At 49.1% G+C, this 15466-nt stretch overlaps 1 protein-coding gene across 2 annotated transcripts; it reads right to left on the reverse strand.

Moving 5' to 3' along the window:
• Nucleotides 1–998: 998 nt before the first annotated feature.
• EIF3D (eukaryotic translation initiation factor 3 subunit D) lies at nt 999–14524 on the reverse strand. 2 transcript variants are annotated; one of them, XM_019713445.2, is made up of 15 exons: nt 14125–14524; nt 11293–11424; nt 10954–10999; nt 10138–10274; nt 9457–9542; nt 9126–9198; nt 8230–8342; nt 7489–7621; nt 6873–7020; nt 5987–6117; nt 5250–5335; nt 5019–5148; nt 2006–2148; nt 1529–1812; nt 999–1114 (listed from the first exon to the last, which is right to left on the reverse strand). In XM_019713445.2, exons 2-15 carry the CDS (start codon nt 11413–11415, stop codon nt 1101–1103), a joined length of 1647 nt encoding a protein of 548 aa, XP_019569004.1. In that variant the 5' UTR covers nt 11416–11424; nt 14125–14524; the 3' UTR covers nt 999–1100. The 2 variants fall into 2 exon arrangements, with proteins under 2 accessions (XP_019569004.1, XP_074182432.1); XM_074326331.1 differs by having other exon boundaries at nt 11293–11418; nt 14125–14430.
• Nucleotides 14525–15466: the final 942 nt, after the last annotated feature.

A 15466-nucleotide genomic window follows, 5' to 3' on the forward strand; every position in this document is an offset into this window, starting at 1 on the left:
TGTGGAAGGCATTGTGCAGTTTTGAGAGTGAGCGTGAAACGTGCTTCTACCTGCCCATCGGTCACAGCAAATCCCACTGGATTGCATCGTGAGTCTTTAAGAGGCAGCTTGGTAAGTAGCGGCCTAATTCTGAAACCCCTTAGCACTTGTCACACCACTTTAATACACACTTTTTAACATTCCACTTACTTTGAAAACGCCCTAAGAAGCACGTTTATGCTTTATCTTCCTAGTAACTCTAACAAAGTTCAATACATTTTTGCTTAGTTTTTCAGGCTGAATTATTTTGATTAAAATAGTAACTTTAGGAAAGTGACTCAAAAGCTGAGGCTGTTTCCTTATCTGCACAACGGTATGACTTCCAGTGGTATCCTAAGTTCTGTCAGGCTCAGATGAGCAATTTCTAGAAAGTTTAGTTTACCTGGCAGGGTAATTACTTCACGGTGTCAAGAACAGAACACTGTTCCCTTATAAAAACAACTTTACATATGCTAAACATCTGTAGCTGATGTTTATGACGTCGCTTTGAGTGTACCAGCCTGAGACTGTCACCAGCCCATGCAAGGCTTGAAAACAATTCACAAACCGTATGATCACCACTCGGTGGAACATGTCAAAATCTTCTGAGGCCGTCTCCTCCAGGAGCTGCAACCCACCCCAACTTCCAAAGACTGTGCCTGCTTCACCTTTTCCTAGTGATTTGTTTCTCTAAGGGCAGCAGCTGGTTTTGGCGCACAGCCAGCAGGCACTCATGCCTGTGGAAATGGACTTCTCATGGGGACCTCCAGGAAAGGATAATTCCACCGGGTTCCAAGGACAGAAAAATCTAGGGCATTTACCCTCCAACAGGAATGTAAGACTAATAATGCTCAAGAACAAATGATGGAACCCAGGTTACGACCTCCAGACAGAAACTTCTGTATGTCACCCTCCCTCTCCCAAGGGCTACTTGGAGAAGGACGAAGGGCCGTGAATCGTAATGCAGGACGCACTGAGGGTGAGGCTGGAGAGACTTATACTTTATTCCCAAGTATCAGACAAAGAGTCCACCAGGCATCCAAGGCCCTCCTAGGCTTGGTGGATTTACAAACTCCAGCTCCTTAAGTTTCTTCCTCTGAAAGATACAAAATGGTAGAAAAATGAGCCATGTCAAACTGGTGAACTGCTATGGTTTGCAACACCTCCTCTCACAGGGCTAAGAGTCTGCCTTCAGTCACTAGCCGGCGAAGCAGAAAAGACAGCTGCAGCCGGTGTAACTCACCCCGAGCACCTATCTCCTTCAGCCCACTGGCTGACATCAGGGACGTCCATCATCTTTCTCTAGATGCTTCTTCCTCACCCTCGCCTCTAAGAGACCACTCTCCCATCCCCTTCACGTGACCCAAAGCTCTTGAAGCAGCTCCTGGAGCTGAGTGAATGCTTCCCCAAATTAAGTCAAGTCTCAGGGAACGCTCAAGTTTTACATCAAGGCTCAAGAGCACTGTGGCTGTAGAGCTTGGTCCCCCCTCGAAAGAGGCTTGCCACGAACCTTCTTCTTCCTCCTCCTCTTCCTCCTCCTCCTCATCATCCTCGTCGGAGCTGAAGGTGCCGTCGGGCAGGCTATAGACGCGGATGACCTGCTTGTTGGGGTCCTTGAGGATGAGGTACTTGCCCTCCTCCAGCTTCATGCAAATGTCGATGACGCAGCGCAGGATGCCCCAGGCGTTCTCTACGCTCAGGTTGATCTGGCTGGCAAACTCATTGGGCTTGAACTGCTGCGTGCCCAGGATGACGTGGCGCGAGGAGTCTTTCACGTGGTACCGGGATACGTAACTAGTGGGGAGGCAGTGTTAGTGGTGGGGGCAGGCTGGCCCGGAGACACAGCAACACCCGGGGGCAAATACAGTCCAAAGGGGGCCCTTGCCAGATGCTCTTCCCAAGGGAAAGGGAAAAGGCAAGCCCGTCTCCCTACCCGCAGATCCCTCCTTCCGGAAGATGAGTTCACACTCCTGGACAGGAATCTCACCCAAGCTTGAGGTACTCAGATCCAGCCAGCAAAGCACAGCAGGTCCACCGGGCCAACTTGTAGCTATTGTTCTTCAGCTCGGTGGCAATGACGGCCCCTCGCTGGGAGTCCAGCTTCTGACGCCAGTCAACGCCGTTACAGTGCTGCAGAAGGAAAGCACCGGTTACGGGAGTGAAGGCAGGCTTAGCCGAAGGCTCTGGTACCTCTTCGGGCAGAGAAGGAGCTCCCTGCTGGGCTTGACCAGGAGGTGGGTGAGGCCGCAGGTAAATCAGAGGTAAAACTTATCAGTGAAGAAGCAAAGACATGGTCCCTGCCTTGCACAGCCTGCCACACAGCAGGCACTTCCTCTCTTCCTAAGAGCTCATCCAGACAAGGACACACACATACAAGTTAAAAACAAGAGCCGTGTCAATGGCAGAGGTGAGTGTTTATGTGTGTTTTGTGGTAAGGAAGGGTTTCACAGAGGAAGAGCCGCAGCTAACCTAGTGCAGAATCCTGGCAGAGGCTGGAGGTGGACTGACCTGAGGCAGGGAGGGAGACAGGCTGGGTTAGTCCTGGGTGGGGGTGGGGGCCCGCAGACATGAGGTCAGAGTCTGCGTTGTATGTACACGTGTGTGAGCAGACAAAGCAGGACAAGATCCCAGAGACCATCTTCTCCAGCCGCCTATTTTACAGATAGTGAACTTGGCCTCAGCGTGAAGTGACTGGTTGAAGGTCACATGGTAGAGCTTTCCAAACCTTCTTGGTTCATAGCAATAATAGGCCAAAGAAACACTGAAGAGTCCCTTTTACCGCGTTTCCCCAAAACAAATACCTAACCCGAAAATAAGCCCCAGCATGATTTTTCAGGATGACATCCCCTGAACATAAGCCCTAATGCGTCTTTTGGAGCAAAAACTAATATAAGACCCAGTCTTATTTTCGGGGAAACATGGTATTAAGCCACTCAGGACTAGTATTCTGACAGATGTCTCTTTCCTCTAAAATGAAAAATATTCTGCAGTCCCCTTGTGAGTTTGCTGTGGCATATTAAGAGTCTTTCTATAACCATGCTGCATGACGGAAGCAGTGTTTTGGACAATTAATCGGCACAGATACATTGAATGGGGTGGTAAGGAGGAGCAAGTTAGGAGACAATACAAAATAAGAAGTATACTGAATAGGGTCCTAAACTAGGGTGATGTCAGTGAGATCCAGAACTGAGTGAGAAGACAGACCGTACGTGGCAGCAGAAGAGAAGCGTGCAGGAGTTGGAGGGGTTTGAGGCTCTGAGCCTAAGTGAGCAGGAGAAAGACAACGCTGATGCACAGCCAAGACAGAGGTAACGATAGGAATGAGGACACAGGAAGGGCAAGGTATTTTAGCAGGAAAACAATGGAATGGGGAGTCAGAGTAGATGCGAGGAAACATGTTTTAGAGTTCAAGGCTTGGGGCAGGCAGAATTCTAAGATGACCCCAGTGACCCTTGCCGTTGCAGATTCCCACCTTGGAGCGTGGGTGGTACCTGTGACTAGGATGAAATATCACCGCCATGACTGTGCTACCTTATATGGCAAGAGAGATTCTGCAGCTGTAATTAATTAAGGTCCTTAAGCTAAGGAGAGCATTTGGGTGGGCCTCCCCTAACCACAGGGCTCTTAAATCTGGTGTAGCGACCAGAGACAGAAGTCAAGAGGGTAGGCGCATGAGAAGGACTTGACGTTGCTGGTTGGAAGATGGAGAAGGAATGTGCGTGGTCTCTAGGGACCGACAGGCCCCAGCGGGTCGCTGCCCAAAGCCCCACAACTGGAAGGAACTGAATTCTGCCAACTAGAATGCGCTTGGAAGTGGATTTTCTTCTAGAACCTCTAGATGTGTTCAGCTCTGCTGACACCTTGATTTCAACTTTCTGCTACCCTGAGCAGAGAACCAAGCCACCTGATGCTGGATTTCTGACCTACCAAACTATGAGCTAATGGATGTCATTTTAAGCCTCTAAGGTTGTTAATTTGTTATGGAGCAAAAGAAAACTGTATGAAGAAATAATTATAGCAAAAAGAGCTATGGAGGGGCTGACCCCTTAAGGGAATGCTCCCTAAGGGTCAAAAAGGAGAGGAACCAGCAAAAAACACGTGAAGGGAGTCAAGAAAAGTGCGAGACCAGAGTAATGCAGGTAGTGACACAGGGCAAAGCCACATCGATACAAGGATGCCACATGCTACAGGGGGGTCATGGTGGCGAAGGCCATGGGGCCAGAGCTAAGACCACAGCCAGCCTTTCAGTGCTGCTTCGGCAGGGCTGGGGGCTAAGGAACACCGAGGAACGCTCATCAGTGGTGTTAAAGGCTAATCCCTTGGCTGTAATGAAGACAGCACATGGCCCTCTGTGTGCCACTGCACTGGACACCCATTCAACCCAGGAGCTGTCCCTCCCCCCGAGGACCCTTGACTGCACAGCAGCACCCGGGAACACTGCCGCCCACTTCAAATTCAGGCACATAAGTCTGGGCAACTCCAGAAAGGGTAACAGCCCAACAGTCATAGCGCACCAGCATGTGAGAGCAGAAAGAGGAAAAACAAAGGCAGCACGTTTCATTCGAGGTGCTTCCTGAAGAGCCAAATCTGAGCTAATCTTAGAATCCCCGAGTGCAGTAAGTGAAAGAGCTGGCAACAGAATCAGAAGATAGAAAAGAAGGTAGTGGCTGTAGTGAAGTGAAAGAACAGGTCAGAAAAAGGAGCTGCCAGTCTTACAGGAAAGCTGCCAGCCCAAATAATAAGGAGATCAAAATCACATGTGCACAGACAGCAGAAGCCAACAGGAGGTCGGAATGGAACAGAGGGAGAAAGTCCTGGAAGCAGTTAGTTACGCTCACACACACGGTCTCTTTCTCAATGAGGAACAAAGTGGGGGAAACTTCAGAGGACAAGAAAACTCTCGGCAGCTCTCTAAGTCATGCGAGGGGAACAGAAAGAGGCTCCCCGGTGCGAGCTGTGACAACACGTGGGGCCCCACCAGGGCGACGCAGGTGCCTCACCCGGGAATCCCACTCGTTGAGGGTCTTGATGTTGATGAAGGACACTTCCCCATTGGCTCCGGTCATGACACCGTCATGCTCACAGCGGACAATCAGGTCGATGTCGTCCCCCAGCTTCCACCTGCGGTAACTGCAATGAAGAAGGGACTCATTTGGTCACTGAGATCCTGAATTTCAGATGATTTCCCCCTACAGGGCCGGGTCCGTGCACCCCCCCCAGCGGTGACTTACCGGTATGCGACGGAGGCGATTTCGTTCTTATCCATGTCATCCTCCACAAACGGGTTTGGGTTGGGGAAGTTGTATCTTTCTTTCCCCTGCGAAAATGACACAGGTGTTAGGCAACAGCACCAACTTGTTGCCAAGCCAAGCAGTCAGATCCCACACCTCTGTAGTTACAGCCAGGCCAGGTCCCTGGAACCCTCGAGGGGGCTCTGAGCTCAGGGTGTGGTGTCTGCCTATTTGCTCCCACTGAGCACAAGCGAGCACCCGTGAATCACAATGGATGGAACAGCATTTACTGACTGCTTCCGCGTGTCCAGTTCCATTATCCCATTTCAGTAGCAATCACACCCTCCTGCTTCCTTGTTCTCCACAGCACACATTGTATGTGTCCAGGGTTTATTGTGTTTCCTCCTCCATGATGAAGCTTCCTAGGGCTAGGAACTTTGCACCTATACAGTGCATTTGTCAGATCATCCAAAGGATCTTTACAGTGCGTCCATGGGAGACGAGCACTGTCAGCGTTCTCATTTTATAGACACGCAGCCCGCCCGACACCAGAGCTATGAAGCGCTGGATCCAGGCGTCAGAGTCAGGCAGTGTGACCTCAGAGCCCATGCTCGGAACCCCTTGGCGACTGGGAGGGACCCCATCTGTCCCGCCCAATCCCACAAGCCTGGAGCCCACACCGCAGGGGCTCAGTAAAAGCAGTTGTTGCGGGAATCTGACGAGCGCCCAATGCTCACCATCCTCAGGCACTGCTGGGAGAAGTTGTGGTTGATGTAAGTTGCTTCCATGGCCAGGTTGCGGGGCGAGTTGAAGGAATTACCTTCATCCTGAGGGGGCTCGTTGGCCGTCTCACTCACTGTCAGGAGGTCTGCAAAAGCAGCAGCATGTCACCCACCCACAAAACGAAGAGTCACCAATGACGTGCACAGCACCGCGGGGAGCCGTGGTGGTCCACGTGACAAAGGCCTTTCCTTCAGAGAACTGCCACCTACCAACACAGGTCTCCCACGGGTGGGACATGCAGGGGAGGGTTTGTGCAGTGCTCCTGGGTGACGTTAGGTGCTAACATGAAATTCAGTCACGGTGTAAAAAAGCTATCCCTTTTCAATCTTTTTGGATTCCTCCAGAGAATGTTTGATTTTATTAGCTTTTAAACAAAGAAGAAGGCTTGAGGCGCGCAATATAATTGTTCTGTTTTGTTTCATTGCTGTTATTACTGCGTGCCCTAGTTTTCAGTCATGGCAGGTGTGTATATACATACACGAATGGTATAAAATATGTGCATATGTTCTTTTCTTTGCAAATACACTGAGGTAAAAAAACACCCCATCAGCTTAAAGAAAAACACTAAGTAAATACTACAGACGTTATGTAGAGATGGCCGAGATCAGGAAAGTATTACTCAAATGAGTAACATCTGGAAGCATAATTTCGGTGTCCTGTGAGGACTCAGAAAGCTGAAGCCCCAGGGAGGGACTGAGTGACCGTCTGAGGAGGCCGGGAGGGGTTCCCACATGCCCAGGGGGAGATAGACCACCTTCTACTCATCCTCCAGGGCCAGGGAGCTTCTCTGACCCAACAGACACTCAACGCCTTTGTGTTGCTCCCAGACAGGCTTCTTACCAAAGTCAGAGTTGTCCCTCTTGTCGAAGAAGAGCTTGGACCCAACTCTCTGTACAACAATGTCCCAGGAATACACGGAGCGGGTGCAGCTCATCAGTGTGGCCAGAATGGCGTCAGTGGCAAACACATTCCCCTGTGTTTTTGCCAGCTGTGAAGAGAACAAAAGAGAGGAAAAAGGTGAGGACGTGCTTAGATCCAGTCGCCCACTCGCACGGAGGGGAGAGCAGTTACACCCACGCCCACACAGAACACACGTGCGTACAGCCAGCGAGCTGCTGCTGGCAGCCCCCACCCCGGGACGTGTGTGTCCACAGCTCACTGAGCACTCGCCGTGTTCCAGGCAAGCACTGACAAGGCTTCCTTTCACCCTCACCCCAGGCGCACATGGTAAGTAAGTGCGTTTACCCCACTTTACAGGGAGAAAGCAAAGGCCCCAAAGGTGAAGCTAGGACGTGTATAGTGCCAGGATTCACATCCGGCATCCCCGGGCCAGCCGGCAGAGCGGCTGTACGTTCACCCATCCAATCCCCGTCTGATTCAGCAGACTGTATCTAGAGGGCTCCCAGGCCCCATCCAGCGGCATTCCTCACGGATCCGGGCGGCGGGGAGCACGCACCTTTCGGATGACAGGGTCGTCTGTGGTGGTGACCGTGTGGAAGATGCGCTTGATGCTGCGCAGCGGCTTCTCGCTCCTCGTGGTGATGCGGTCGAAGGCTTTATCGTAGTATTCCAGGGCCCCACAGCACTCGCTGCGGGGAGCGGGACCATGCAAAGCAAAGGGAAGAGGGTCACCACTTTCTGTTACACCTCGGCACCTACGTCTCATCCCGAAATCTAATACGTATGAGATGGAAACTGTCTGACAGTGAGAGCAGGAGACGAACTCTCAGTGCTCACTCAGGACCCGTCTCCTTAGCTCCCGAGGTGGCCCCACAGGACAGTGTGAACACAACTGATTCTGCCCAACCCCCCACTTAAAGATGGGGAGATGAGGAGTAACAGACAGAAGACTGGCGCTCCAGCTCCCCACTAAGCCATTCCCACCCACGTGGCCTCTGAGGTAAGGGCTCTCTGGATGTCAGGAAAAGCTCTGCTCCTGCTGCCAAAAGAGCTAGATCACTTAATTTCTCTTTTGGTCAGCATTCCAGGAAACCGAAAGAAATCTGGTTTTTCTTTCTTCCCTTTCTCTTTCTGCCAAAGAGAGCTATATAACTTAATTTTATTTTTCTTTTGCTCTCAATGCCAGGAAGTTGAAAGAGATCTAAAGTTTAGTACCACTAAACTTCTTTCTGCTTCCCCCAACATCGATTGTTTTTAAGCTCATCTGTCAATCTTATGCAATGAGGACGCCACTTACATGTCCTGTGGCTCTGATACTTCCAGGTAACGCATCTTCATTAACTGGGGAAAGTCCATTTCCTCTTTCACTTCCCAGTCACTACGAACTTCAACTGAAGAGTCTCGGGGTTTCTGTAGTAGAAAACCATTGGAGGGAAAAGACATCACAGCCAGTGCAAGACATAAGCAAAAGGCAGGTTAACAGCGTGAAGGACTTTTACTGAATAAATGTCTGGAACATTTACTCTGTGTTGGCTGTTTTAGAACACAGAATCCGAATCCCAGAGCTTACAATCTAGAAGACAACTGAAGGGATCAAGAATTCAAAACCAAATAGGAATTCCACTCCTAGGTAAGGATGCCACCCAGGGAACACCAGCTCTTTATATATTTGTATTTCATCAAGAAGTTGTAGCAGCTCCTTTAGCTTTCTCTCAGAGTATTTAGCTGTTTGTTCTTGACGCAGCAAGCATCATATCCAGCGATGTGTAACTTGTACAACTGTAACTGAACTCGTGCTCACACGCATCTTCTATTCCCACAATGTCCACACAAACACCTGTACAGGAACGGCACCAGCAGCAATATTCCTCATAGTGGACACAACCCAAATGCCCATCAACTGGTGAACGGATAAAGAAAACGGTGCATCCACACAAAGGAACAGGGTGATACAAAGAAATGAAGAACTGATACATGTTACAACATGGATGAACCTTAAAGGCCACGTATTGTATGATTCCGTTATGGGAATGGTTGTACAATTTTGTGAATGTACTAAAAACCACTGAAAGGTACACTTTAAACGGGTGAATTGCATAGTATGTGAATTATTAATACATCTCAAGCTGTTCCAAGACCAAATAAATAAGCAAAATCAAATTCCTAGAGAGAATTCTGGTTTGGATACACTACCTGTGATTTTTGGTCCCATTTCTGCCTCACTCCAAATTGTTTCTGGAATTTTTTCTGCAGGCGTATGCGTTCTCTGGAAAGACAGGAAAATTGTACTTTCAGTGCAGGTTTTTAAGAAAAACGGGGACTTAATATTGCCATGAACTGAAATTGGCCCTTGGAGAATGTCAGGGTTGAAACAGTGGCTTAACCAGCTTTAGGAAGGTATTTTTGTTGTGGTTTTTTTTTTTGCACTGGTGGGGGTGACAACCATTCTCCCATTTTGGCCTAGTGATTTCAGAGTACGGTCAGTCTTGGAAGAATACTTTGTTTGGGCAGGATGGGAACTCACCTCTCTTTCTGCTTGGCACTCTTAGGCAGGGTCTGCAGGTTGAATTGTAACATGTTCCGCCGATCTTTGTCTCTACGGAGGTTTCGCTGGGAAAAAGGAAAAAACACCCATGTTAAAATCTTGGAGGTGTGACTCACAATGGACAGTACCTAATGGAAGGCCATCAGCCCAAGTTCAGGATGTGACATCCGAGTTGCACATTTTACTCTGTGCTTTTACTCTAATCAACAACAGTCTGGAGTTTAGCTGAATAAGTACTTGGAATTAGCTTGGACTGACATTCACACACATATTTTTTATTGAAGTAGGTTTATTGGTTTTTATCAGAGTTGCTGAATTTGCCTCTTTATGTAATAAGCTGTGGTCCGACTGGACCATCTGCTTAATAAAGCCTGCAACCCAGCAATTAAGTCAAGCAATAGGCACAGAGGCACCTTTTCATCCAGCACAAAAATCATTCTGAGCACGGGTATGGTATCCTGGCTACTGGTCAACAGAAAGCTAAACTGTTTAAATGCATTCCTGGTCCTAATGAAGTTTACTTTAGAACAATGCAGTCACTGAGCAGCTACTTGGGGTTCGCTAGGAGACCTAATGTAACATGGACCCCTCCTCCCAGCACTCACAGGGTTACACTTGTAGCAGCAGGTGACAGACAGCCCCAGGCTGTAACAGCCCTACCTGTGCAAAGCGCATCCGGTTCCGCTGGTAGGCCGTCTTCTGTGTGCGCGCTGTGTCCACCAGCTGGAAACTCGTCTCATCCTCCTCATGGAAGTACGCATACTGACTTCCACCGCCAAACTGAGAGGAGTATTTATCTGGGGACAAAGGTGACAGAGTGTGACAACCACAACCCACAGACTTTACATATACACACTAAAGCCTTGCTATTTAAGCGCTGCCTCAGGCCCCTCGGCAGCGGCTGGAGCATCTCAGACGCGCAGACTCACAGCCTCACCCCAGTGCCGCTGAGTCATTTTACAGGGTCCCCTGGTGATTCACATGCACATTCAAGTTTGACAAACTCTGGCCTAAAGAACATTCGAAGGCAAGACAGAGTCTGAGGGACTCAAGATAAGCCCATTCCACTCTGCCTTATTCCGTAAGAACAGGAGTTAAAAAACCAATCTACTGTCTCAGGATCTTAAAGCCAGGAATTCCGACACTGGACTCCATTGGCGTCACAGGTTCAGTAAATCCCAAACCATGAAGTGCAAAATGGGAGTATGTTCAACAGATTTGCAACCGGATTCATGGTCCCCAAAAGTAGGGGAAAACTCCCACTATAATAGGTCCAACATCTTTAATGAACAGTCTCACTTTTGGGGCTACGTCCAAAAAAATGTGGGCAGTGTCCAGAATCTAGAACATGCTCCTAAATACCGGGAGTTATTATCAGCAGCATGTTCCCATTCTAGAACTTTCCGAGGGAGGTTACCAGGAAAAGGAATGGTTTCCCCACGGCCCTGAGCGGGCAGTCAGCCGGAGAACACTTACTCGTGTACCTCTTATCTTGGTACGTGGCGCCCGTCCAGTCTGCAACCTAGTAAGGGCAACAGGGAAGACAGTGCACAGGTCAAGGAGGCAATTTTCTGTTGACCCAGAAACCCCCGAAAGTGAGGACACTGTGGGCAAGTAGCAGGACTGGCTCACAAAGCCTTTGTAAGTGCCCAGCTGCCTGTGACTACTGGAAGTAGCCAGAGGTGACAACCTTTCTCAGCTGGTGTCCCTAAGGAACACAGGAATCGTGCTTCTGAGAGGCTAAAATTGAAACGAACGCGTCCAGAATAGCAGCCACAGCTTAAAGGGTCTAAGCTCCTGCTGACAGGCAAATACCTTTCCTAGTCGATCTCCTTTGCTGAACGGCTGGTAGGGCATATCCCGAAACTGCTCGGGGACGGCACAGGGACCCCAGCCAGAGGGGTTGTCCTGGATCACAGGTGTCATGAACTTTGCCATCTTCTAAACCTTAAAAAAATATAAGTAAGTAGCTGCATGAAGAAAGGCTTCCAAGTATAAAAAGTCTTCTATTTGAGGTAAGCTAAGATGTAAATGATAAAATTAAAAAAAACAACACACACACAAAATGGAACCCTGTTAGTCACTCTCTTCTTGTGAATACTTTTAACTCAGAAGGCTGCTAACAAAACTGAGTTACCATATTTCATTTTTTCCCACTGTAACATCCTTGAAATGAGTTTGCACCTTATGCTTGATTGGGTGTCATAACTGACAGTTTTTCTTTCTTAGTGTTGTAATAAAATAATCATGCTTGGTTAAAGTTGGTGGTGTCTCACAGATTGGATAAAATGTAGTAACTTTTTTTCAAGTGTAATAACCAAGTTCTGGTTCTCAGAAACACCTTCACCATGGCATATAATATTTAACTTCCCTAAGCCCAGCCTTTTCATCTGTAAAATAAGTAAGCTCCTTATTTTATTTTTATCAGAGGATCATTCTGAAAAGTCTTATTAGTTAACACACACAGAAATGCTTTCATTGTAAAATGCCACACAATTACTATTCAGACTTGCAAAAATACATTTACATAGAGTCTAAGAAAAATAAGTCTGTGAGTACGTCCTGAAATTCAACTTTCTTTTCTTGTTCTTCCAATTTCCTGTTGTCAGTGCAAATCCTTCTGCAGAAGTGGAGACAGAGCCAGGCAAAAGGCCTGCCGGAGAGCTGAAGAGGTCACCAGAAACCTTCAGCCATCAAAGTGGCCACAGATCAAATGTTCGTAAGTATTTTCAGTACCAGGCACTGTCCATTGTGCTTACATGCAGAAATTCACGAAATCCCCCCACAATCTGAGGTAGGGGCCAGTATTATCCCCGTTTTTTAGATCAGAAAATTGAGGCACAGAGAAGTTAAGAAATTGCCCAAAGTTGCAATGCTAGTTGATGAAAAATTTGAACCCTGGCAGTCTGGCTCCAGAGTCCACTCTGCCTAATGCTATAGCTCCTCTCAGGAGAGTAAAAACCAAGGACTCCCAACGGATGCTTGACAGACACCTGACAGTTCCTGTCAAAAACCCATGCACCCACCACCCATTGCAAGCCTCTGAAAATGCTCAGGTGAGTTCCCAAAGAAAAACTCATTACACAAATATTTCTGGAGGGTGGTATAGGGACAGAGTCCCAGAGAGCAGTTTGCAGGCTCTCAGCCTCACGTGGAGGGGTGCTGGCTCAGGTAGTAGATGGCCATCAGCTGTAACCAGTTAGCCATTTAGCCACTAATATAACTGCCTTGGCTACGTTGGTTGGTTGGTTGGCCGAGAAGCAGATGGCAGATTGCAGCTCGTGTGGCTCCTATTCCTGTGTCTCCAATCCAGCCGCCAGCGAGAATAATAGTGGTATGACTCCCCTACCTATGGCTCCGTGGGTGTTCCTTTTTGGCCTCACCATGTCCTGTGTTCTTGTGCGGGGAGTGGGATCAGAGACCCCGCATGACAGGTGGAGTGCAATCAAAGAGCACTGGATACTGAATTTAGTAAATTCTCCTCTTTGTCCCATGAAGGGGAGACTAAAGCTTCCTACAGAGGTGACAGCAACAGGAATTGGGTGACAGCAAGAGAACGAACCTGGGAGCTGCGTCCTCCAACTCTGAACTTAACTTACACTCCAGGAAGGGGACTGAGGAAGGGGTGGTGGTCTCAAAACAACTCACATTCAATAAGTATTTGCTGAGCTCCTACTAAGTGTCAGGCACCCTGCTAGATATGTTAGCCACTAATTCCCCCAACCAGCACTTAAAAGGTAAACATTTGCAGCTCAGCCAAAAAAAGGAATTGATCTGCCCATCATTTCAAAATCGGTTTGATTTCCAGGGTTGTCTGCCGTAAGTGCAGCATTTTTCCCATTATATTCTAGGTGCACAGCAGCCTCAAAAGATCTGGGGTTTTAGAGCACATTTAATAACACAATGATGTTTAGAAATACGTTAAAAAAAAAATCTACGTGTCTGCCAGAGCTCAAGAAGGAAATAGGCCCAAGGCTTGACAGGCATTTTTCCAGGGGGAGGAAGTCCGGTTTTGACACATGTAAAATAAGAGTGAGCAGAATGGAAGCAGCAGGACAAACTGAGCTCTCCAGTTAGAACGGAGGGACAGCCATACAGGCTGCAGGGGCAGAGTGGGGGAAGCACCCAGAAGGGGCTGCGTTTCTGGGGGACCACAGTGTTGTGCAGATTACTGCTGCCACTACAGACCGCACGCCATCAATACCGGTGTGTGTTTCAAATCAGAGACCAGATCTATTCCGTTCTAGCCTTCCATTTCACGTTAAAGGGAAGGAAATCTTGGGTTGTCCACTCAGAGCAGAGCCGAACACCGTTCAGCTTGGCACTCCCAATACTTCACTCACAGAAACTCAAGACAACGTTTGGCCACTTAAACAAGACCCTGAGACCCAACTGAGTTAAATGACATTATCATTCATCCAGCCCGTGACCGCGAAGCGGCGTCTAGGGCCAGGCACCTCACCCACAAGGCCGTGCCCCGCATCCCGCAGTACGCTGGGCCTGGGACTCCGAAGGCGGATTCCTGCTACGCCCAGCGCAGGAACAGCGGGGGCAGGAGGGGGACAGACCGGGGGGTCTCTTCCGGAGGCTTTCCCCGCCCAAGCCGGCTCCGGAGGTTCCCGGAACGCTACGGAACGCGCCACTCACCTGCAACGGCCTCAGCCGGCCCGGATGGCGACAGATAGGCCAAGCCGGAGAGCTCACTACCAGCTGCACTCGGAGGAACCGGGAAAGGAGAGAAGATGCGCGCGCAGCGACCGGCGCCGTAAACACGACCTGCGCTGTCGTAAAAGGCTCTCCAGCTTCCTTTGGGTTCGGCGACAGAGCGCGAGCCGTAAAGCGAAGGCACACCCGGAAATTTGTCACTGCTTTTTGCGAGGTAGCCTCGTTAGCATTCCCGGCGCCAAATGTAAGAGGGGTGTTTACAGTCACGTCATGGGGCCTCCGGCGACGCTCCGAAAGGGCGTTCAGGTTTATTGAAACGTGGCGGGCGTGCAGTCCAAGCTGGAGGCGGTGAATGGCTGACAGTCCCTCTCTGTCCCACAATGCTTCGCGGACGCCTCGGCCCCTCTGTATCCCACAATGCCCCAGGGGGACGTCGAGCGTCCTAGGCAGATTTTTATTGTTACCCTCCCCCGCCCCGCCCGCTACTTTTACAGTTTCGGAAACAGGTCTAGAGGTGTAAAGTGACCTGCGTAGTCCAGCCTGCTAGTTTAGGGGGTGGCTGCCAGGGTTCAAACCATACTTTCGCAGTTCCCAAACTTTTTTGTATGACGAAGATTGCTGGAGCCCTAATTTGGAAAATACAGATTCCGGGGCTCACTTCCATAGGTTGTTACTCAGGTATGTCTAAGCTGGAGTCCAGGAGCCTGCGTTTTAATTGGCAGCTGTGTTTCTGAAGTGGCGTCTCAGGAACCTGTTTCCTACAATGGCCAACAATGCTGTCCTTGCCGCAACGCCCAGCCTGCGGAGTTTGCCCGGAATCCTATTGCGGAATTTCAGAACATTGAAAGAGAATCCGAGGGCGCGATTTTATTCACACTTCGGATCCTCTACCCTGTCTCCAAGGTTTCCTTATCAGTCTCCCAGCCTGTCTCCTTTATTGGAAAATAATATGCTATTAGACCCGATACGTACTATTGGCTCTGCCGCTCTAGCTGTGTAGCCTTCACATTTTTGGGCCTCACTTTCCTCAGTTACCTGTGAATTGGAGATAATACCAAGGGGATGCTGTGAGGGTAAAAAATGTATGTGAAAATAGTAATTCAGCTTACCAGTTGGGTGAACTTGGTTATTCGATCTCTCCAAAGCTGTGAACTTACCTGTACAATGACAGCAGCATCTGTTTCCATAAATTCTCTCCGAATGTGCCCATCTTGCAGTTTTCCTAATTTTTTTGTTAATGGTACCCGTCAGTGATGCTCCACGCGAAACCTGCTGTTATCCTTGCTACTTCCTTTCCCCTTTCCCACCACATTCGGTCCTTCAC

Source organism: Rhinolophus sinicus, linkage group LG02 (genome assembly GCF_036562045.2).
Source record: "Rhinolophus sinicus isolate RSC01 linkage group LG02, ASM3656204v1, whole genome shotgun sequence".
In the NCBI taxonomy this organism is placed as follows: domain Eukaryota; kingdom Metazoa; phylum Chordata; class Mammalia; order Chiroptera; family Rhinolophidae; genus Rhinolophus; species Rhinolophus sinicus.

Bases quoted from the DNA above. Each gene is read 5' to 3' on its own strand.
- EIF3D (XM_019713445.2), bottom strand. From the start codon at position 11,415: ATGGCAAAGTTCATGACACCTGTGATCCAGGACAACCCCTCTGGCTGG. The intron at 7,622-8,229 runs GTAAGTGGCGTC...CGCTCCCCGCAG, and splicing joins GTATCAGAGCCACAGGACAT to CGAGTGCTGTGGGGCCCTGG. The intron at 5,149-5,249 runs GTAAGTCACCGC...TCTTCATTGCAG, and splicing joins ATCGCCTCCGTCGCATACCG to TTACCGCAGGTGGAAGCTGG.